This window comes from Scyliorhinus canicula, chromosome 4 (genome assembly GCF_902713615.1).
Source record: "Scyliorhinus canicula chromosome 4, sScyCan1.1, whole genome shotgun sequence".
NCBI classification, from domain to species: Eukaryota; Metazoa; Chordata; class Chondrichthyes; order Carcharhiniformes; family Scyliorhinidae; genus Scyliorhinus; species Scyliorhinus canicula.
In genome coordinates, this window is record NC_052149.1 from 79,701,743 (window position 1) to 79,724,980 (window position 23,238).

The following is a 23,238-nucleotide window of genomic DNA, read 5'->3' on the forward strand; positions in this document are numbered from 1 at the left end:
CAAAAGAACAAAAGTCCAAAAGAAATCAGGGAGTTGGGGATAAAGTATGTCTCAGGAGGGCTGTTAAGTTAAAGGAACAAAGAACAAGAAGTTGAACTAGGTCCTGTTCTGGAGAATTCAAGGAAGAAGCAGAGGAAGTATACTGAGTTAAAGAGACAGCTGCAAGACCAGGTTTAAAGTTGGCAAGGTGAGAAGCCAGACATCGGAGGTAAATCAAAGGTTTGCTGACATCTTAGTACAGCCTGTGAAGCAGTGCTGGTTCAGTTGTTATGGCTGGGTACCTGAAAGATTGCGTGGCAGTTTGAATGCACGTGGCAATCCAAGGCACAGGAATACCGAAAGGAGAGACTGAAATCCTGGAAGTGTATCCATGGTGAAGGCATCCGAAAGAAAGCCTTGTTTGGGAGAATATGCCAAGGTGTGTTTTTCGAGAGTGGAATTTGGAAACAGTTGTGTGGTAGTCAGAGTTCCAGTGAGATCCGTTGGCATACAGTGTAATAAGCATCTGGGATAATTTAATGAGAAATCCACAGAAGTTGTATCAGATGGTATCTGTCACTTAGTTTCAGAGTGTGGTGTGTCTGACCACAGTCAGCCTGTTGATTAACATGGACTGTATACTTACCGAGGTCATTAGAATATAAGGTATATTTTGTAACTTGTGTTATCCTTAAAAATCTGTGTACATCTGTAAAGATATTGGTGGGGTGAAGGAATATTGTATTATATTTAATCTTTTCTTGTTTAATGTTTTATTCTTCTGTTAAACGTTAGTCAGCAGTTCTGCGACTCTGTTCATCCACGTTACTGAACAAAAAATAAGGGTTATTATCTATTGACCCAGGGTTCTATTCTGGGTCCTGATTGTCCAGTAGTAACTTCAGCTGGAATGTTAACAGTCCATCCTTTACAGAATAATTTCAGGTGGAGTCTGCACGTGGTGTAAGACCAGGCACAAGTGGGCAGCACGGTAGCACAGTGGTCAGTACATTTGCTTCACAGCTCCAGGGTCGCAAGTTCGATTCCCGGCTTGGGTCACTGCCTGTGCGGAGTCTGCATGTTCTCCCCATTTCTGTGTGGGTTTCCTCCGGTTGCTGCGGTTTCCTCCCACAGTCCAAAGATGTGCAGGTTAGGTGGATTGGCCATGCTAAATTGCCCTTAATGCCCAAAAAGTTTGGGTGGGGTTACGGGATTGCTGGGATTGGGTGGAGGTGTAGGCTTGGATGGGGTGCTCTTTCCAAGGACCGGTGCAGATTCGATGGGCCGAATGGCCTCCTTCTGCACTGGAAATTCTATGATTCTAAGTGATGTGCACGCATGGCAGGGGGACAGGATAGTTAGCTGGGGGGTTAGGTTGCATCCATGATTTTGTTGCGGACTTTGATAGGGTGGCTTTCAGAAAGATGGTTTTGTGCAGTAAATGTATTGGTGTATTGGCAGGCCCGCCAGAAAGTCACTGTCTGGAGTCCGGCACTAAACTTACGTGTGGCTTTGAGCTTGGGGCCCATCCATTTCCAGCATTGAAATGGCACCCAAACCCCATAGGAGCATTTGTAAACCCAACCATTATGTAGTGTCTGACCGTTGATGTCTCAGCTTCCATTGTAGTACATGCAGGAGGAATGCAATGTCTTGAGTGCAGTACCAGTAGTGGAATTTCAGACTGAAGTGATGCCAGCTCAGTTTGTTAACATGCATGTGCAGCTTTCTGCCATGCCGGCTCAGACTTCTGCCATTATAACTGTGCGTACCAGTGCTTAAAGGGCTGGCATGTTCTCACAATAGTCCAGCAATCTGTCCTTCAACCGATCACTAGGTTGGCTGAGGCATTACCCCGGAGGAGTGGTAGTGGCTCTGTGGAGCACCAATCTGCTGTCCTCTTTCAGGGTGACAGTATTCATCGTCCTATCACTCCACACTCTTCTAATGCTCCTGCTGTTGCCTGTCAGCCAGCCACTCCAGGCAGCTGCCATAGGGTTTAGTCCAAAGCCGGGCCTTTTAGTGTTAGGGCTGTGCAAGGTGATCCTGAGAGCCCATCTCTATCTGCTCTGCTGAAATGCAGCCACGAGGGTAGCTTTGCCTGGAACACCAGAGCAGGCAAACGCACATGGAAGCCAGGCATTGAGGAATTCAGAAACGTGAGTTCATAGCTTTTATGTGGAGTATTCGATGCTTGTTTGATACATTTGGTTTGGAGTGCTTGTTTTGTGCTGTCTTTCCTTTCAGCATTGTGGCTTAGAGCAGTGCTTCTCAAAGTGTGGTACGCGTACCAGTGCCGGTACGCGAGCCATCGTCTGCCGGTACTTGGAGTGTTTCCAGAAAAGAAAGAGACAGTAATCCTGGATTGGCTTGTTTCGCTCACCGGTCCCTGGCACATTGGAAAAAAAAAACTGCCGGTACGCCACATCAGATAGTTTGAGATGCACTGGCCTAGAGGATGCTGTGATGATCAGTATCAGAGTGAGGGTAAAGTTTGGGACTGTTGGTGAAGGAGGAATTGGTGTTGTGTTCACCGGAAGTGCAATCAGATGAACCTACCCGACAACCTGGCCAGAAAGGGGATCTGTTAGTTGCCTTTCTCCTCTTCAACCTGCTCAGCTGCTCATTATATATCTGATTGCAAACGCTACGCTGGATATGACCAATCGTGATATACGCTCTGATGGGCACTGCAGGCCTCCAGAGTGATTGAGGCAATGGAAGTGTATGAGCACCATAGTGGTTCGCTTAATGACTTTTCATATGGCAGCATGGATCTCAGTACACAGATGTTGCCCAGATGTGCACATTGGAGTCAGTGGATCATCTTTGTCACCCTCTGGTGCCTCATGGTGGCTTAGATGCTGACGGCACTGGGGACAATATCAAGATACAAGGCATTCACCTGCCTTGTATGGTTCACATCAACCGTACATTGAAGTTGTTGAACCCGTTACAATTGCAGTACTTCTCTGTGTTTAGATGTAATGCCTGCAAAGCAATGTGCAAGCAGTTATTGGCATCCTGGTAGGGAAATCCTGGTATCTTGGCAAAGTCATGTGCATATTTCACTTGCACTTTTCTGGTTAGGTGTAAGGTATTCCCCTCTGTTCACATACAGTGCATCTCCCTTTTCGAAGAGTGGACTGTGAGACTCCTTCCAGCCTGGTAGGAGCCCGATGTGAAGAAGTTCAGGACCACAGTCACTGGCAACCTCTTCCCTGCCTGCTCCAAAGTTGGAGATTTGCCTGTAACTGGTGGCAGATTTCAGTGAAGCGGAGGTGCACACACTTTCCTCGTTGAGATTGGGGCAGGAGAATTGCTTCTGGAAGGCCCTGGGTGAATATGGTCTCCTGGTGAAAACCCTTCTCCCCATCTCCCTTTGAGAAATTGTCCCCTCATGTTGCTTCTGTTCATTGTCCCTGTCATGCTGTAGGCCAGATGTTGTGACTGGAACCCTTAAAGTGAGAACCAAGACCTTCACCAAGTGCCACATTACACTCTTATAGTCTTCAAAGTCACTTCAATTAACAGTACAAACCATCAAACACTTCTACTAACTCAGCAACATAGAGTAGAAAGAAGCACATCAGTAACTACCTTGAAAGTGGGCAATGATCCCTTTATATAGCACTGGTGGCAGGCTGTTCCTGCTACTGAACACTTGAGATTAAATGAGTCTGTTAGCTGGAGCACTGTAATCATAAATAGCACAGTTACCGTCCATTCAGCATCACACACAATGATCACAATCTGCCTACTCAGGATGCTTCTTGCACGTGATTCCAACACCCACACCAACAAGTTCACCTCGATGGCATCCAATGCAACCTCCATCAGAAGTGTGCGCAGAGTTCACACACCATTCGGGACCTGAAATGGCATACAAATCCCCAGAAATATGGGCACTATGCATCAAAGCTTTGCAACCCAGGTGTTTAGATCAAACGCCGGTAACATTTGTATTTTGTCATTCAGTGATCCCTGAATCTTTGCTGGTAGCATGTGTGCTAATTCTCCATTTAGAGTAAGTAGGTCTTGCATAACCTTGCACATTCAGCACAAAGTGGAGTATGCATAGGCCACCAAAACCTCAAACTGCCTCTATAAACAAAATGAGGGAGAACAACGTAAGTCACAATGTACAAGTGCATTGTGACGCCAAACTTTTTTTTAGATTGGGGCTGCAATAAAACTGGTGGAAGAATAGAATCCACAGGGATACTGTTGCATTCGGACATGAATCATGATCTTGGGAATGGTAGCTGCTGGGGGAACGTGCAATCTGTCCTCCAGGTTTTTCTTGTTTTTCTGGGGTTTTATTTTTAACGGGTATGTTTTCAAAGTTCTGAACTGAAATCTTAGTGGATGTGGGTCCAGATTTACTTACAACTATCTACCTAAAGCTATGTATCCATTCCCTTGATGGTTGGGGAAAATCTTCTGGGGCCATTCCACAACTAAACATTAAGCAGAACCACAGTCTCTTCTCAACAATGTTTGAGACTTGATGAACAACTGACCATATTCTCAATTTTTTCCCTTTATGAGGATATTGATGACTGAATGGGAATATGAAAAGGAAAAGTGAATGAATACAAGTTAGCACCACTCACACTACACATGTTTGTAAATCTAACTATAGAAGCCTACAAGTGTGATTATAGAGGCAAAAAACTGGTAGCATGCGATTGGTGGTTTCATTGTTCTCATTACACAATATTGAAATTGTGGAATACCATCAGTTAAAATCAGAGAGTGCTTAAGATGAATTTTTCCTCTATGAAACTGGGACCTATCTGAGTTGGGCTTCACTGTACTGGAAGTTATTCAATATCTGCATCGCTACTATCACTGGTGTTTTCAGAAGCAGCAAATTCCCTTTCTGGCAAAAGACCATATTCGTTTAGAAAGGATTCAACATCCACTGCAAAAAATTCTTCACCGAGCTGCTCAGTGATGTGTATGAAGTTTCCGATCAGCTCGCCCGCCTTGTACACCAATAACACTGGGAGAACATGGTTAGGGAAGCGGTCACTAGCCCCTGTGTTGGAAGCCTTTATTTTACAGAACTTGACCAAGGGGTACTCCATAGCAAGGCATGTTAAGCAATTGATCAAAGAATCGCAGCCCTTCATTCCATCTTCATAAATGCTCACCATCACAGTGGTTTTTTTCAATTCTTTCTCAATCACTTCCAAAAATTGCTCGCCGTTCTCGAGATCATAGACCACTCCAAAATTAGGCCCGAAGCTCAGCTGCTGATGCATTTCCTGCATGCACTGTCTGCGGTACTTCCGAAGGCAGGTCTCGTCTTCCTTGCCCTGGGTCATTTCATATTCCTGCACACTCATCTGTATTTTGTGGTTAAAAAAAATGGTTTTAAGGTTTGCAATCAGAATTAATTTATTGTGGGAAGACCAAGCACATGTTCTTATTCATTTATTCTGCATTCCTTTAACAATTCCTGTACTATAAGAACACATGGTGGGTAGAATCATGTTTCTAACTGTTTAGATTTGTCTTGATCCATTAAAGAACATGTTGCAAGTTATTTCCTGAATTTTCTTTCAGCACAGTGTGCAAAGTTGAAAACTTATACTGTAACATTGCACATTATTGAGCAGCACCACAATGTTATTCACACTTCGAAAAGGTACAATTACCATTATGAATATTTCTTGCTTATTAGTTATTAGTTGAGTTTTCTTCCCATACCATTAGTGCTGTAACTGTTTTTGGTTTCTGTTTTGATTCAAATTATAGCAATGCCATGATTATGTCATGCCAAAGTGAAAGGGAAATTTCTTGACACTGTCCACCGTCTACGAGGCATAAGTCGGGAATGTGATGGGAATACTCTCCATTTTCCTGGATGAGTGCAGCTCCCACAAGACTCAAGAAGCTCAACACCATCCATGGCAAAGTAGCACCGCTGGATCAGCGGCCCATCTTCCAGCTTAAGCATCCACTCCCAGCACCATCGGTAGACAGTGGCAACAGTGTGTGCTCTGTACAAGATGTACTGCAGCAACTTGCCAAACCTCCTTCGGCAGCACCTTCCAAACCTCTACTACCTGGAAGGACAAGAGCAGCAGATGCATGGGAACATCACCACCTTCTCCAAGCCACATTCTGGTTAGAGACCCAAGTCCTGGAATTCCCTAACAGCATTGTAGTTGCATGTCCAGTTGTATGTTCAAGGCTCAGCACGAACTAATCAAGGACAAATAGGGCCTTGCCAGTAATGCCCAACATCACGTGAAAGAAACAAAAAGAAAATCTTTCAAAGAGCATTCATTTTCAGAGCTCTCTGTGTTCAAAATTGAGAGTTATTCTTTTTTTTTAAATAATTTTTTTTTCCAATTAAGAGTCAATTTAGCATGGCCAATCTACCGACCCTGCAAATCTTTGGGTTGTGGGGGGAAACCCACGCAAACACTGGGAGAATGTGCAAACTCCACACGGACAGTGACCCAGCGCCGGGATCGAACCTGGGACGTCAGCACCGCGAGGCAGCATTTATGAAGATATGTGTCACAATTTAATTATCAAGAACATAGTTAGTGATAATTAACTATATGTTGCTGACCTTTAAATGTCTATAGTATGAATAGATATAATGGGGGAGAGGACCTTTAAATGTCTATAGTATGAATAGATATAATGGGGGAGAGAATAGTGTAGTGTAGAGAATAGTGTAGGTCAGATAGGCTTCAGATGGTTTCACAGGTCGGCGCAACATCGAGGGCCGAAGGGCCCGTACTGCGCTGTAGTGTTCTATGTTCTATGTTCTATAACCTGTAAAACGCCTCAGTTTGCGTGATCGTGGGGGGGGGGGGGGGGGGGGGGGGTCAGATTTCACAATAATGGGAACTAGAGAGTTGGTTGTGACATTTGGCATCTCACCGTGGACTTTGATAGACTTGGTTACTACAAACACTAACCCAGCCAATTGGCAGTCCACATGCTAAAGGGCGTAACAGGCTTTACTTAGTGAGTGAACACCAGGGAAATGTTAGAACCAAAATGTATAATCAGAAATTGTGAAATGAGCCACTAACCTATTAAACACAGGGGTTGAGTTTTTATTTTGGGCCTAATTAGCGAAATGGACACAAAATTGCCCCCGAAGTGGCGTCCATTGTGAAAATGTTTTTTTTCTTTGGGGTTCTGCTCAAATTCATTAGCATTTTCAATGATTGAAAATCTGCTTTGAAACAGTGTAATTAAGTGGTTTAAAACAGAATTTTTTAGAAGACTTTTTCATATACAAGCAAAAAATTGACAACTTGGTGTATGATAATGCAACTGAAAGTGCATTTTTAGTCAGAAAATGTTAATTTTCTGTCAACCCACCATGTATGAGTAACCCCAAAATTAATTTTTAAAAACACAGTGTCATATGCTAGTTATATTAGGGCACAACAGTCTGTTTTTCTCAGTAAATTAGAATAAGTTACAAGAAACATTTGTATTCCTGGCACTCAAAAGAATCAGCTTAATTTTTAGAACCTCGTCAAATAACTGCAGTTCGGGACTTCCGGTTGCGGCTATGCGGAGCTAAGCCGCACGTTCGGCAGCTCCTGCCAGGAACGGACTTTTGGGCTCTTTTTAGGGCCCCCAGCGGTACTTATTCGACGATTCCCGACGTGGGAAGGAGTCAGCAGCAGTTCCCCATCGGTATATGGCTTGGACCAGGAGTGGGGCGAGCAAGATAGCGATGGCAGCGCCAAAGAAAAAGCGAGGGAAGAAGCACAAGATGGTGGCTGGCGGAGACCAAGAGGAATGGAGGCAGTGGGCGCAGGAGCAGCAGGAGACTCTCCAGCGCTGCTTTCGGAAGCTCAAAGCGGAGCTGCTAGAGCCGTTGAAGGCTTCCATCGACAAGCTGCTGGAGACTCAGACAGCCCAGGGGGTGGCAATCCGGGAGATCCGACAGCAACCCTCTGAAAGAGAGGATGAGGCCGCGGCCCTCGCGGTAAAGGTGGAGATGCATGAGGCGCTCCACAAAAAGTGGCAGGAGCAGTTTGAGGAGATGGAGAACCGGTCGAGGCAGAAAAATCTGCGGATCCTGGACCTCCTGGAGGGGTCGGACCTGGGGGCCTACGTGGTCGTCCTGCTGAATTCGCTGATGGGAGCCGGTTCCTTCCAGGGGCCCCTGGAGCTGGAGGGGGCCCACAGAATACTGGCAAGGAGGCCCAAGCCGAATGCGCCGCCATGGGTGGTGCTGGTGCGGTTCCACCGGTTTGTTGGCCGGGAGTGTGTGCTCAGGTGGGCCAAGAAGGAGCAGAGTAGCAGGTGGGAGAATGCGGTGGTGTGGATCTACCAGGACTGGAGTGTGCAGGTGGCTAAGCGGAGGGCCGGGTACAACCGGACGAAGGCGGTGCTTCACACCAAAGGATTGAAGTTTGGCATGTTACAGCCGGCGCGTTTGTGGGTCACCTACAAGTACCAACACTTTTACTTCGAATCCCTGGAGGAGGCGTGGGCCGTTGTGCAGGCCGAGAAGTTGGACTCAAACTGAGGGTTGGGTGCGGGGGTCTGTATGTAACTCTGTTATTTTCTGAGGGGGGGCTTTCGGTTTAATGCTGGTTCTGTGTTGTTTTCAGGGCGGGGAGGCACTGTCTTTTTGCGTGGGTTCGGTGGATGGGCTCGAGGTGGGGGGGTGGATGCGCAGTGTGGGGCGCTGATGGTGGGAAGGGAGGCTGGGGCCCTGCAAGGGGATTGGGCCGACAATGGGAGCTACCTGAGAGGAGGCGGGGTCGGGCAGATGGAAAGCGCCGGCTTTTTCCCGCGCTGAGGGTTGATGGGGGCGGGGTTGGAGCTGAGAAGCGCGGGCTTTTTTTTTTTTCCCACGTGAGAGTGGGAGGGGGAGGAGGAGAGCCTGCTGTTGGCACTGGGGAGGAGGGGTAGCCCCACGCTGGGAGGGGTCGAAGGAGTGGCGGGAGTGGCCGGGGTCAGCAGGAGTCAGCTGGCCTACGGGAGTACTATGGAGGGAGTAACGCAGCTAGGAGGGGTCCTAGCTTGGGGGGGGGGGGGGGGGGGGGGGGGGTACCGGGTTGCTGCTGGAATAGCCAGGAAGGAGCTGGAGTATGCAGGGGGGGGTCGGGATGGGGGTTTGCCGCTGTGAGGAATGGGCCGAACGAGGGGCGCTGGCCAGTGGCGGGCAGGGGAAGAAAGGTTATGGCTAGTCGGCGGGGGAGGGGGGCATGGAGCCCCCTGATCCGGCTGATAACCTGGAATGTGAGGGGACTGAATGGGCCGGTCAAATGGGCCCGTGTGTTTACGCACCTGAAGGGGCTGAAGGCGGATGTGGCCATGCTTCAGGAGGCGCACCTGAAGGTGGCGGACCAGGTTAGATTGAGGAAGGGATGGGTGAGCCAAGTGTTTCATTCGGGCTGGATGCAAAAAATCAGGGGGGTGGCGATTCTGGTGGGAAAGAGGGTGTCGTTTGAGGCGTCAAAAGTGGTGGCGGAAGCGGCGGGAAGTATGTGATGGTGAGCGGCAAGCTGTAGGGGGAGCGGGTGGTGCTGGTGAATGTATACGCCCCGAACTGGGACGATGCGGGTTTTATGCGGCGCATGTTGGGCCGCATTCCAGATCTGGAGACGGGGGGCTTGATAATGGGGGAGAACTTCAGTACAGTGCTGGATCCGCCACTGGATCGATCCAGGTCCAGGACGGGTAGGAGGCTAGCGGCGGCTAAGGTGCTGAGGGGGTTTACGGACCAGATGGGAGGGGTGGATCCTTGGAAGTTTGCGAGGCCGAGGGCCAGGGAGTTTTCATTCTTCTCCCATGTGCATAAGGCCTATTCCCGGATCGATTTTTAAATTATGAGCAGGGGGCTGGTTTCGAGGGTGGAGGATGCCCAATATTCGGCGATAGTCATTTTGGATCATGCCCCGCACTGGGTGGACCTCGAGCTGGGGGAGGAGAGGGACCAGCGCCCGCTCTGGCGCTTGGAGGTGGAGCTGCTGGCAGATGAGGAGGTGGGCGGGCGGGTTCGAGGATGTATCAAGAGGCACCTGGAGGCCAATGATAATGGGGAGGTCCGAGTGGGGACGGTCTGGGAGGCATTGAAGGCGGTGATTAGAGGGGAGTTGATCTCCATCCGAGCCCATAGGGAGAGGAGAGAGCAGAGAGAGAGGGAGAGGCTGGTGGGGGAGTTGGTGAGGGTGGATTGGAGATACGGGGAGGCTCCGGAGGAGGGATTGCTGGGGGAGCGGCGTAGTCTTCAGGCCAAGTTCAACTTACTGACCACCAGAAAAGCGGAAGCTCAGTGGAGGAAGGCACAGGGAGCGGTGTATGAATATGGGGAGAAGGCGAGTAGGATGCTGGCGCATCAGCTCCGTAAGCGGGATGCGGCCAGGGAGATTGGTGGAATTAAGGATAGGGGAGGGAATGTGGTGCGAAGGGGGGCAGACATCAATGGGGTCTTCAGGGACTTTTACGGGAAATTGTATCGGTCTGAACCCCCAGCGGGGGGGGGGGGGGGGGGGGGGGGTGGAATGGGCCGCTTCTTGGACTGGCTGAGATTCCCGAGGGTGGAGGACAGACAGGTGGAGGGACTGGGGGCGCCGATCGAGCTGGAGGAGGTGGTCAAAGGGTGGTCAAAGCATGCAGCCGGGGCAGGCGCCGGGGCCGGATAGGTTCCCGGTCGAATTCTATAAAATGTATGCAGACCTGTTGGGCCCCCTGTTGGGCCGGACCTTTAACGAGGCAAGGGAGGGGGGGCTTTGCCCCCAACTATGTCCCGGGCGCTGATTTCCTTGATCCTGAAGTGGGACAAGGACCCCCTGCAGTGTGGACCATACAGGCCGATCTCGCTGTTAAATGTAGACGCTAAGCTGTTGGCGAAGATCTTGCCACAAGGATAGAGGACTGTGTGCCGTGGGTCATCCACGAGGAACAGACGGGGTATGTGAAGGGAAGTCAGTTGAACACCAACATACGGAGGCTCTTGAATGTTATTATGATGCCGGCGGTAGCGGGGGAAGCGGAGATAGTGGTGGCGCTAGACGCGGAGAAGGCCTTTGATAGGGTTGAGTGGGGGTACTTGTGGGAGGTGCTGGAAAGGTTTGGGTTTGGGGAGGGGTTTGTCAGATGGGTGAGTTGGTATATGAGGCCCCGATGGCGAGTATGGCCACGAATAGGAGGAGATCAGAGTACTTTCGGTTATACCGAGGGACGAGACAGGGGTGTCCCTTGTCCCCCTTGCTCTTTGCGTTGGCGATTGAATCCCTGGCCATGGCGTTGAGGGAGTCGAGGGACTGGAGGGGACTGGTGCAGGGTGGGGAGGAGCACCGAGTGTTGCTTTATGCGGATGACTTATTGCTATATGTGGCGGACCCAGTGGGGGAATGCCGGAGGTGATGAAGATTCTCAGGGAATTTGGGGACTTCTCAGGGTATAAACTCAACCTGGGGAAGAGCGAGCTGTTTGTCGTGCACCCGGAATACCAGGAGGAGGGGATTGGTAGGCTCCCACTAAAAAGGGCGGAGAAGAGCTTTAGGTACCTGGGAGTCCAGGTGGCCAGGAGCTGGGGGGCCCTACACAAACTTAATCTTACAAGGCTGGTGGAGCAAATGGAGAAGGAGTTTAAAAGATGGGACATGTTGCCGCTGTCGCTGGCGGGCAGGGTGCAGTCAGTCAAGGTGACGGTGCTCCCACTGTTTTTGTTCCTGTTCCAGTGCTTCCCCATCCTTATCCCGAAGGCCTTTTTTAGGAGGGTCAACAGGAGTATTACGGGATTTGTATGGGCGCACGGGACCCCGAGGGTGAGGAGGGTGTTTTTGGAGCAGGGCAGGGACAGGGGGGTGCTGGTGCTGCCCAACCTCTGTGGGTACTATTGGGCTGCCAACGCAGCGATGGTGCATAGGTGGGTAATGGACGGGGAAGGGGCAGCATGGAAGAGGATGGAGATGGCGTCCTGTGTGGACAGAGCCTGGAGGCGCTTGTAGCGGCGCCGTTGCCGCTCCCTCCAACGAGCCCGGTGGTGGCAGCTACCCTCAAAATTTGGGGGCAATGGAGACTGCACAGGGGGGAGGTGGGGGTCTCGATGGGGTCCCCGGTACGGGGGAACCACCGGTTTGTTCCAGGGAGAATCGATGGCGGGTTCCTGAGTTGGCACAGGGCAGGTGTTAGGAGGTTGAGGGACCTGTTTGTAGACGGGAAGTTTGCGAGCCTGGGTGAGTTAGAGAAGAATTTCGGGCTCCCCCGGGGAACATTTTTAGGTACATGCAGGTAAGGGCGTTTGCCAGGCGGAAGGTGGCGGGGTTCCCTCTGTTGCCCCCACGTGGGGTCCAGGACAGGGTGCTCTCGGGGGTGTGGGTTGGAGGGGGGAGGATTTTGGACATGTACCAAGTGACGCAGGAGGTAGACGAGGCCTCGGTAGAGGAGCTGAAGGGTAAATGGGAAGAGTAGCTGGGTGAGGAAATTGAGGAGGGAACGTGGGCAGATGCTCTCGAAAGAGTGAACTCCTCCTCTTCATGTGCGCGGCTTAGCCTCATACAGTTCAAGGTGCTACATAGGGCTCATATGAACGGGACGAGGATGAGTAGGTTCTTTGGGGGCGAAGACAGGTGTACTGGCTCGGGGAGCCCAGCGAACCACGCCCATATGTTCTGGGCATGCTCAGCGCTGGGGGAATTTTGGAAGGGGGTAGCAAGCACAGTGTCAAGGGTGGTAGGATCCAGGGTCAAGCAGGCTGGGGACGCGTAGTATTTGGGGTTGCAGTGGAGCCGGGAGTACAGGAGACGAAAGAGGCCGGTGTTCTGGCCTTTGCGTCCCTAGTAGCCCGGCGGAGAATTTTGCTTCAATGGAAGGATGCGAGGTCCCCAAGCGTGGAGGCCTGGATCAATGATATGGCGGGGTTCAGTAAATTGGAGAGGGTGCAATTTGCCCTGAGGGGATCAGTACAGGGGTTTTTCAGGCGGTGGCAGTCTTTCCTAGATTTCCTGGCAGAACGGAAGGGAAAAAAGGCCAGCAGCAGCAGCAACCCGAGGGGGAGGGGGGGGGGGGGGGGGGGGGAGGTCGTTTCAGTGGGTTGGGTTGAAGGGGCGTGTACATGTGTTCTTTGGTTATGACAGGTGTTAAATCTATTCTTTTTGTATTTAACGGGGGAGGGGTTTGTTCTTTCTTGTTTTTCTTGGTTGTTAATTTTTTTTGTTAATATTTTCTGTTATTGATATTTTGTGAAAATCTGAATAAAAATTATTTATAAAAAAAATAACTGCAGTTCGCGAAAATACCAATGTCGATTGATTGATCCTGGGAGAGTGGACAAAATTGAGTTACACCAAACACTATATGGGCACGAAATGCCACAATTGATTGTGCTGGTATACAAATTTAAGGTGAATTCCACCAAGAAAGCCAACACAACCAGGCTACAATCATTATCTTTAGGTGGGAGATGCATGAAATTTAGTTGCATTTTTGGTGTTTAATGAAGATGTTCACTCCAGATGAATTATTCTTGTTTTTCTGGCTTTATTACACTGAGACTATTTTATTTGCAGATCGCTTGCCACTAAATCATAACCCCAAATAAAACTGTATTATAGAGAATATACAGCAAAAAAAACAGGTAATTTGACTCAAGTTGTTTATACTCCACACTGGCCTCCTCCCACATTTTATGTGTCTCCTCTCTGCCTTTCATTACATCTTTCTATTCTTTCTTTTGATCGTGTATTCATCTAGTTTCCTTTCCATTCCATGATAAATTGATTTCATCATTTCATTTTTCATTCCAGATTTTTAAAACGTTCTTCATATTCCCTTTGTCCTCCTCCACTTTAGCATTTAAGTACCTTTTACATCCCTTTTTCTTCAGATCAAATATTTCCTTCCGTTCCTTATTCGTCCATGTTACCACAATTTAGCTAGCTTGGGCTTTCAGTGGAATACATTCCTCATGAACTTTTAAAGATTTCCCACTGTTTATCCGCCCTTCTGTTTTTAAGGATTTTCTTCCAGTTTATCTATTTCAGTTTCCTCCAATTTTCATCATAATTTTCTCTTTTCCAATCTATTACCTTAATTTTTATCCTACTATGTCAGTCTCAATCCTCACCTTCAATCTCACTATGCTGTGATCACTACTACCAAGAAACTCCCCTATTCTTACCACCCGCAGATGTTCGAGTTCAATACAAGACCTTACAGTGATTCTTTTCTTGTTGTGTCAATTGCGTATTGAGTAAGAATGGAGTCTTGCGTACACTTTAAAAACAGGATACCCTTTTCTTTTGCCTTCTATATTAGGGAAGTAGAAATATCCCATGATTATTATTCTGCACCTATTTTTCATGTCTTAGATTTTCCTACATATTTCTTCCTTCCGATTCTCTTACACTATTTCGTGATTTCGAAATATTCCTCTGGATGTGATGAATCCCGTCTTATCCTTTTAACTCAATCCATATAGATTTTGAATTTACCTTGCAACTAATTACATCCTTTTTTCCAATTCCGTGATGTAATTTTTAACCATTACAGCTTCTCCACTTACCCTCCTTTCTTCCCCAAATGTATTATTTTCTGCAATATTTAGTAGCCAATCTTTTCTATATGGCCATGTTTCAGTCACTCTCCTATCAATGTCCTTTCCACAAGTTATTGCCTTCTGTTTTGGTTCGAAAAATGCATGCATTGTTGTATAAGGAGTTGTCTTGTCCGTTGTAGCTCACCTTACGGCTGAATTTATCTTGTGTGTCTTTGTCTTTACTGAGAGATTGGTATGGTGATGACAGTTGCCTAAGGAGTTGCCTTTTGTTTGAAGGAGTGATTTCTTTGTTCTCACTCCCAAGTTTAAACTTTCTCCAGTCATTTATTACCCCTTTTGGACCTGAAAACACAAAGATTTTCATATAACTGTTCCTTCAATCCATGTGGACAAGACAGATTGGCTAAATTATGTAGCTGCAACAGAAAATTACATCACATTTGACAGGCCAGAGGCAGGCTGATTGATCCAACAAATTTATACTGATGTTTAGGCTCCACGTGTAAAAAGGCAAATGGAATGTTAGCATTTATTGCAAAAAGACTGGGTAGAGAAGTGTTGTTGCAATTGTTAGGTGAGACCACATCTGGAGTATTGTGACCAGTTTAGTTCTCCTTATTTGAAGAAGGATGTGGCGGCATTGGAAGCAGTTCCGACGAGGTTCATCAGATTGATTCCAGGGATGAGAGGGTTGAAGTATGAGGAAAGATTAAACAATTTGGGCTTCTACTCGCTGGAGTTTAGAAGGATGAGAGGGGATCTACTCATGTATATAAAATACTTAAAGGGATTGATAAAGAAAACGTAGACCAAATGCTCCCCCTTGTAGGGCAATCTAGAATGAGAGGTCACGGATATAGGTTGTGAATCAGTAGATTTAGAACTGAGATGAGGGGGAACTACTTCTCGCAGAGGGTTGTGAATTTGTACTGATCGTGAATGTTGATTATGTAAACCCTTCGAGCAGGATACCACCAAAGGTTGAAGACAGCAAGAGTGAAAGTGTGACCAAGTAGCAAAGAGTATGTGAAGCCAAAGCTTGAGTATTCGGAAAAAACAGTAAATCTTGGAAATGAAGGGTACAAGAAATATGTCCAAACTGGTCTTGTATATAATGGAACTTCATTATTACTGGTGCCAGTATCTCTGGTTATTACTTGATTTGAACATACTGAACTGGTTTTTCCTCCTGGGAGATGCAGGGTGTCCAAACAACAGCTTGCAGGACCAGACACTAACTCCTTGCCCTGATACACCAGTCTGCAAAGCTTCTGTGACTCCATCTCCTTTTACACTTGTATTATTTTTTGTAAGTTACTTCCTAGGTTTCAGAACTTTTCAATTAACAGTAGTATACTGTCACACGGCGCCGAGGTCTCAGGTTCGATCCCGGCTCTGGGTCACTATCTGTGTGGAGTTTGCACATTCTCCCCATGTTTGTGTAGGTTTCACCCCCACAACCCAAAGATGTGCAGGCGAGGTTAATTGGCCACGCTAAATTGCCCCTTAATTGGAAAAAATGAATTGGGTACATGGGAATTAGCAGCAGAAGTAGGCAATTCAGCCCTTCCAGCCTGCTCCGCCATTCAATCGGATCATGGCTGATCTATTCCTGGTCTCACTTCCACCTCAAAAAGTAGCATAAACATCTAATTAGCAACGGAACTTTGGTTATGATTTAATATCAGATAACCACTGTTATGTTTTATATTTATAATATGGTAGCTTATTTCCACATTCTTTACAGTATGCCAATTTAGAACTTCTTACACGTATTCTTTCAAAAACAAAGGAGTGAGAGTACTTGATGAGTAAGTAACTGATGCCAACTTCATTAGCACCCTGGGCACGCAATGAAAATAAAATGGGCGGCACAGTGGTTAGCACTGTCCCACTCCTGAAATTGGGATCTCGCCATAGCGTGGTGAGAAACCAATTATCATCACTTAAGCCCCATTTCCATACGTTGGTGTCTGTCTACTCACTCATTGACCTTTTTCCTGCACTGCTGGCTCGTCCTCTTGGTCATATTACTCGAGCTTTCGGCCGCCGCCACCTCATCCCAGGTAGCACTGACTGCCTTGTGGGTCACCCTCCAGGATTAACGGGGGAACAGGACATCCCTCCTGGCTTCCACGGTGTCTAGGAGCCTCCCCAGGTCAGCGTCCCCAAATCTTGGGTCCGGACACCTGGGTGCCATTGCTGCAAGCTGCTGGTGTTGGCTGAGCAAGTGCAGTTGAAGTGCTTATCGATCTTGTTGGGGGAGGGGGCTGGCGAGCTGGTATTTGCGGTGAGAAGCCTATGTGGCCTCCTTAAGTGGACCAATTAATGTTGAATTGCGTTGCCAGCCTCGCTGGGCCGAGGGCCGGGAAGCTCGCGGCAATTCCCGATCGGTACCACACTTTGAAATTTTTCCGGAGAATTGCGTCTCTCGAAACCAAAAACCATCCAGAGTAAAAGAAGGTAAGGAAGTCCCTTAAAATGTAACACAGTCGTCTCAACTCCCTCCTTAACTATTCTGAAACGAACCTGAAGGAATATAGAAGAGTGATTTTGACAGTGATTTGTATTTCCCTGCCTCGGGGGAATACCAAGCTCCAGTTTACATCAGGAACTCTTCGGCCTCAACACACTTCTTGATCACTTTGTGGCATGATCTATTACTACGTCAATGCGGAGCATAAACTATTTCATTACCTGTGTTTACAGCTGACGTTTCAAGATTTGGATCAGTTTCCAGATCTTCATCACAGCTTTGACCACGCTCCATTCTGGATAGATATAGAATGAAAGATACCTGAAAATGTAATAACAGGAAGATATGATGAAGTTTGGAATTAGAGGGTGCCTAAGTGGGTACTGGGGACCCCCGAAATAGGTAGACTCCCCCCCCCCCCCCCCCCCCCCCGCCCGTCTTTACCTGTGCAATGAAACCAGTTGCGATACCTGCTTTCCTCAGCCACATGTATTGTTGGGTGGAGGTGGAATGAGATCTTAAGTGCACATTAATTGTCCACTTAATGTTCTCAATGGACCTAAAGGCAGGCTGATGTCAGAGGCCTTATCTGCCCCCTGCAACATGGGGGACAGGTCCAGGATGGGTGGGAAGGAGATGGGCTGGCCACCCATTTTATTTTAGTAAAATTAATCCCATGGTTGCTTTATCAAAATCATTCCAGTTGTTATTTGTGAATTAATGCTGTTGTTTGAATCTAAAAATATTTAATTTTAATGAAGCACCGCAGAAAATGGATGTGAATCTTTCCCAGCAGTGTTGGAATCCCAGTTCAGAGCACTGTGGGCCAGAATCCCCAAGATTCGTTTGAACTTACCCACCATCATTTGCCAAGATCTTCTAGTTTTTGGGCTGGCCCTGAGATGGAACACTGCAATAGGGTGCAGGAAACTGAGAAAATCTAAAAGAGCTGGGGCTGGATTATCTCCTACCCAGCGAAGCAGGGGGTCCCGGCGGGAGGGAGTGGCGTGAACCACTCCGGCATCGGGCCACCCCAAAGGTGCGGAATCCTCCTCACCTTTAGGGGCCAAGCCCTCACCTTTTGGGGCTAGGGCCGCGCCGGAGTGGTTGGCGCGCCGCCGTCCGGCAGAAAAGGCCTTTGGCTCCATGCCAGCCGGGGCCAAAGGGACTCCGCCGGCTGGAGGAAGTCCACGCATGCGCGGGAACGTCAGCAGCTGCTGACGTCATCCCCGCGCATGCGCGGGGGGGGGGGGGGTCATCTTCGCATCAGCCATCGCAGAGGCTGATGCCCGACGTGGCAGGAAAAGAGTGCCCCCACGGCACAGGCCCGCCCGTGGGTCGGTGGGACCTGATCGCGGGCCAGGCCACCCTGGGAGCACCCCCCGGGGCCAGATCGCCCGGTGCCCCCCCCCAGGACCCCAGAGCCCGCCTGCGCCACCTGGTCCCGCCGGTAAATACCTTGTTTAATTCACGCCGGCGGGCCCGGCATAACAGTAGCGGGACTTCGGCCCATCGCGGGCCGGAGAATAGCCGGGGGGGGGCGCCGACAGGCGCGGCGCGATTCCCGCCCCCGCTGAATATCCGGTGCCGGAGAATTCGGCGGCTGGCAGGGGCAGGATTCACGCCGGCCCCCGCCGATTCTCCAACCCCGCGGGTGGTCGGAGAATCCAGCCCCTAGTTCTGACCTGCAGGCCTGACCCTGATTTTGTCAACCAAGACGAATGCCGAGATCTCTACAGCTTAGAGAATCTTAGAACATCAATTGAAGGATTAAAACTGGTATTTGGAGCAGGAATATCCATTAAGAACATCCTTTACTTCACTGATGTGTTTCACAGAAGGGAAACTGCCACTTCTACCAGTTTGGGCCTACGCATGACTCTAGTCACACACTATATGGTTGATTCTTCATGTTCTGTGGCCTTAACGTGGTCTTGGCAATAATTCTTATACCCTGAGAATTAATTTTAAAAATGGAAATAGTGAATAAAATCTTAATTTTCAGAAGAAATGAGAGAACATTTCAAAAGAGCAGTGATCAATCTTGTCAATCTAAGTAAAACAAACTACCAGAATTTGGGAGAGCGTAAGAATATATTTGGCATTCTTGTGTCACTGAGGAACACAACAAACATTTACAATACACTTATTAAGAATCACAAAAATGTACTTCAGAGAGACAGGCCATTTGGTGTACACTGGTGTTTATGTTCCACACAAGCCTCCTCTCACCTTACTTCATCTAAGCCTATCAATATAATCTTCCACTACATTTTCCATTCACATTATCTAGTTTCTCCTTAAATATATCAATGTTACTCACTGCTTATACTGCCTGTTCCACACTAATCACCATTTGGTAATGAAGTATCTTCTGAATTATCTACTTGATTTATTAGTTACATTTATGAACCTTATTTTTAGATTGTCCAAAATATTTTCTGTATGCTAACTTCATTGAGCCACTTCATAATGTTAAAGAACTGTTTAAGCAAGCCACCAGCTTTCTCTTTACTGGAGAAAGAATCACTTTATTGATTGCTCAGTTCCTACATGCACTGTTGAGAGTAACAATGAACCATGTGGACAAGAAACTTCCTGTTTCAATACCAGATCTGTACAAGTGTTAGTACTCGATAGAACTGGAGCTGATTACCCCTCCCCCACCCCAACCACCCCATTCTCAAGCTAGGATTCGAGTTTCTGGTAGGTCTGCGTGGTAGCACAGTGGTTAGCAATGTTGCTTCACAGCGCCAGAGACCCTGGTTCGATTCCAGGCTTGGGTCACTGTCTGTGTGGAGTCTGCATGTCCTCCCTGTGTCTGCGTGGGTTTCCTTCGGGTGCTCCGGTTTCCTCCCACAAGTCCCGAAAGATGTGCTTGTTAGGTGAATTGGTCATTCTGAATTCTCCCTCAGTGTACTCAAACAGGTGCTGGAGTGTGGCAACATGGAGATTTTCACAGTAACTTCATTACAGTGTTAATGTAAGCCTACTTGTGACACTAAGAAAGATTATTATTTTACATTATTATTATTCAGTTATTCCTGACAGAAAGCTCTCTTGTATTGATGCCAGATGAGGGCAGAATTGGTCTTAGCTGTGATGCTTTATATGGACAAACATTTGCCACCTTATCTCATAGAATGACCAATTGAACAAGGCACCAGAGGTACAGTCCTTTGCCTAAAAGAATGTCAGGGGATGCAGGAGAATTTGGGAGAGGAAAAACATTCTACTTGTTCTATATTTGCCTGCCTTTGACAGACCATAAAATCTGTCATGTACATTCCGTGGAGATTGAAGAAATAAACCCTAAAAGATTGATGCGCGATCAATTGTACAAAGACTATTGCAGTAAGATGTGTGGCCTCCCACAGCAGCTGGCGAAATGGCTGCTGAGTAGAGGACACGCTCCTCCTACTGGGCGGAGCCAGCAGGCAGGGGCTACCGGCGAACCTATAGTACAGGCCCTACCTTACATCACCTAATACAGGTGTAACAGTGGTTCAGCACATTCACCCCCTGTTAAAAATGAGTCCAGCGGGGGTGGTGGAGAACTATATACAGTAGTGAATTTATGTGCAGTGTTTTATCAGGGAAAATACAAAAAATATATCCTTTGAAAGTCCGGTGCCAGTTAGAGATTTAACCGGTCTGGTGCCTTGACGTTCCGCTGGGAGCGACGTAGCGGTGGTGGCGATGTCGATGCTGGCGATGTCGATGCTGGCCTGATGTTGGATAACTCTCGGGGGGAAGATGGCGGCACCCACTGGCCGCGCGTGGCCCCGGGAGGTGAAGATGGTGGCGGCCACTGGCTTCGCGTGATCCGGAGAGGTGAAGATGGCGGCGGCCACTGGCCGCACGTGGTCCGGGACGAAGATGGCGGCGCCCATTGTGTGTAGGTCAGGGGGGAGGGGACGATAGCGGCGACTGCGCGGGCCTGGCACACCACAGCGAAGTGCCACTTTTTGCCGCAAGCCTTGCAACAGGCAGTGCGGGCCGGGCAGCGTTGGTGGGGCTGCTTCTGCACCGCAGACGTAACATCGAGGACCCCCGGGGTGCACGGGTTGGCATTTGAAAATGAAAAATGAAAATCGCTTATTGTCACGAGTAGGCTTCAATGAGGTTACTGTGAAAAGCCCCTAGTCGCCACATTCCGGCGCCTGTCCGGGAATCGAACCGTGCTGCTGGCCTGCTTGGTCTGCTTTAAAAGCCAGCGATTCAGCCTGGTGAGCTAAACCAGCCCAGGCGTACTGGCTGGGTGAAGCCCCAGCTGGGGCGACCGTCTGTGGGGTCCATGAGGGATAGGAGGGGTGAGCCGCGCTGCCGGCGGGGTAGGCCTGAGCATTATGTAAGGCAGAGTGCTAGCTTTTTAGTCTCAGCCAGGTCGAGCATGGCCCCTTCTAGCAGTCTTTGGCGTATGAGGTCCGATCCAATCCCCGTTACAAACGCATCGCGCATAAGAAGGTTGGAATGTTCGGTGGCCGTAACGGCCTGACAGTCACAGTCCCGGACAAGTGGGATTAGGGCCGCCAGAACTCTTCTATGGACTTACCGGGGAGTTGAGAGCGAATGGCGAGTACTTGCCTGGCGAAGAGTGTGTTCGTTTTCTGTGCGTAGTTTTCTTTGAGGAGCGCCATGGTGTCTGCATAGTTCGGGGCATCCTGGATCAGCGGAAACATGTTGGAGCTCAACCTTGAGTACAGGATCTGTATCTTCTGAGCCTCCGTCGGAGGGGTGGTCGCTGAGTTGATATAGGCCTCGAAGCAAGCTGGCCAGTGATTAAAGTCCTTTTTGGCGTTGCTTGATTGCGGATCCAGCTGCAGGCAATGTGGCTTTATTCGGAGGCCCATCTTTTAGAAAATCTTACTGGAATAAATTGATGCGCGATTGATGCGGAGTTATAGTCTGTCTCAATAATTACTGGAGCTGGGTGGCACAGTGGTTAGCACTGCTGCCTCACAGCGCCGAGGACCCGGTTCGATCCCTGCCCGTGTGGAGTTTGCACATTCTTTCTGTGTCTGCGCGTATCTCACCCCCACAATTCAAAGATGTGCAAGGTAGGTGGATTGGCCACACTGAAATGGCCCTTAATTGGAAAAAAAATTGGGGACTTTAAATTTTAAATAAACACTTGCTATTTTTTGCTTGATTTCTAATCAGTCCCCAGATGGTATTGTTGTGTGCAAGCCAGAATTATACTCCCAACTAATGCTTGCACTCAGATTAGCAAAATGAATCTTGAGTTAAAGTGGCACTTTTCCCTCAGTATGTGCTCAAACCTGCTTTTGAAGCATTGATTGTGTGGTGGTGTAAACTGAGACCTTTAGCAGACTGGTCACGGTTAGGATCTCACCATTCGTTGGCGGTATGCATTATCCCTTTTAGTGACTGACCGAGATTGCAAACTCACTGAGCACTGAATTTGCAGGAAAATGACACATAGTAACACTATGCACTGACAACAGTACAGTACAGGGCATGACCGTTAAGGCACTACTGGCATTCAGTGGAGGCTCTGGAGGCTACACCATAAGCTGCAAAATCCTTATAAGCTTTAGTACCTAAAAATTAATTTGCATGACACACGTTCTGACAGCATTGAAGGCGACGACCTGAGTAGTGTAAGCGTATCTATTCTAATGTCAGGACAATAGGTAACTGAATGACCTGACCTGGTGTCAATGAAGAACTTTACAGCTTATTTACTGCTGATGCAATAGCTTAAAATGATCTATCCTAATAGTGTGAGATTCTGCTTGAGCCTGCTCATAGTACTGGATAGTAAGTTACAAGCCACCCGAGGGTCTCATTTACCTGCAGAATAGAATTGATCTGGAGTTTGGTTATGATTTTGCATCGCCGTGTTGTTATGCATTTCCTCCAATGAGACTTTTTTTAAAATTTGTTTCATGGGCATTCCTGGCAATGCCAGTGTTTACTGCTCATCCCATATTGCCCCTGGGTGATATGCTAGGTCAGGGGTGGGCAAACTTTTCTGTGCAAGGGCCACATTCAGAAATTCCCAATTTTAAAGGGCCGCATTGTATATTAAGTAAAATAATTAATATTTAAAATAGCCAAAATAAAAGGATTTTAAAGAAAAAAAGCAATTAATTTTTATTAATTAATATTTTAAAGTAGAAACTTTACATGAAATACATTTATTTGAAAAACAAAGTAACTCAGTTTTTAAAAAAAGCAATTAATTTTTATTAATTAATATTTTAAAGTAGAAACTTCACATTAAACACATGTTGTGCCGAGCAATGAT

The 23,238-nt window shown here is 48.0% G+C and overlaps 1 protein-coding gene across 2 annotated transcripts in view; it reads right to left on the bottom strand.

Moving 5' to 3' along the window:
- Window positions 1-3,386: 3,386 nt before the first annotated feature.
- The window catches only part of LOC119964710 (phosducin-like), a 53,754-nt gene continuing 33,902 nt past the window's right edge, over window positions 3,387-23,238 (bottom strand). Inside the window, exons 1-4 of one of the 2 annotated variants that reach the window (XM_038794591.1) lie at window positions 22,321-22,375; window positions 17,186-17,285; window positions 14,673-14,830; window positions 3,387-5,333 (exon numbers count right to left, since the gene is read on the bottom strand). In XM_038794591.1, the coding sequence (XP_038650519.1) occupies window positions 4,806-5,333; window positions 14,673-14,830; window positions 17,186-17,285; window positions 22,321-22,323 (789 nt within the window). In that variant the 5' untranslated portion in view covers window positions 22,324-22,375 and the 3' untranslated portion in view covers window positions 3,387-4,805. Of the gene's footprint in view, window positions 5,334-14,672; window positions 14,831-17,185; window positions 17,286-22,320; window positions 22,376-23,238 lie in introns of those variants that run through there. The other variant, XM_038794590.1, reaches the window with a different exon arrangement.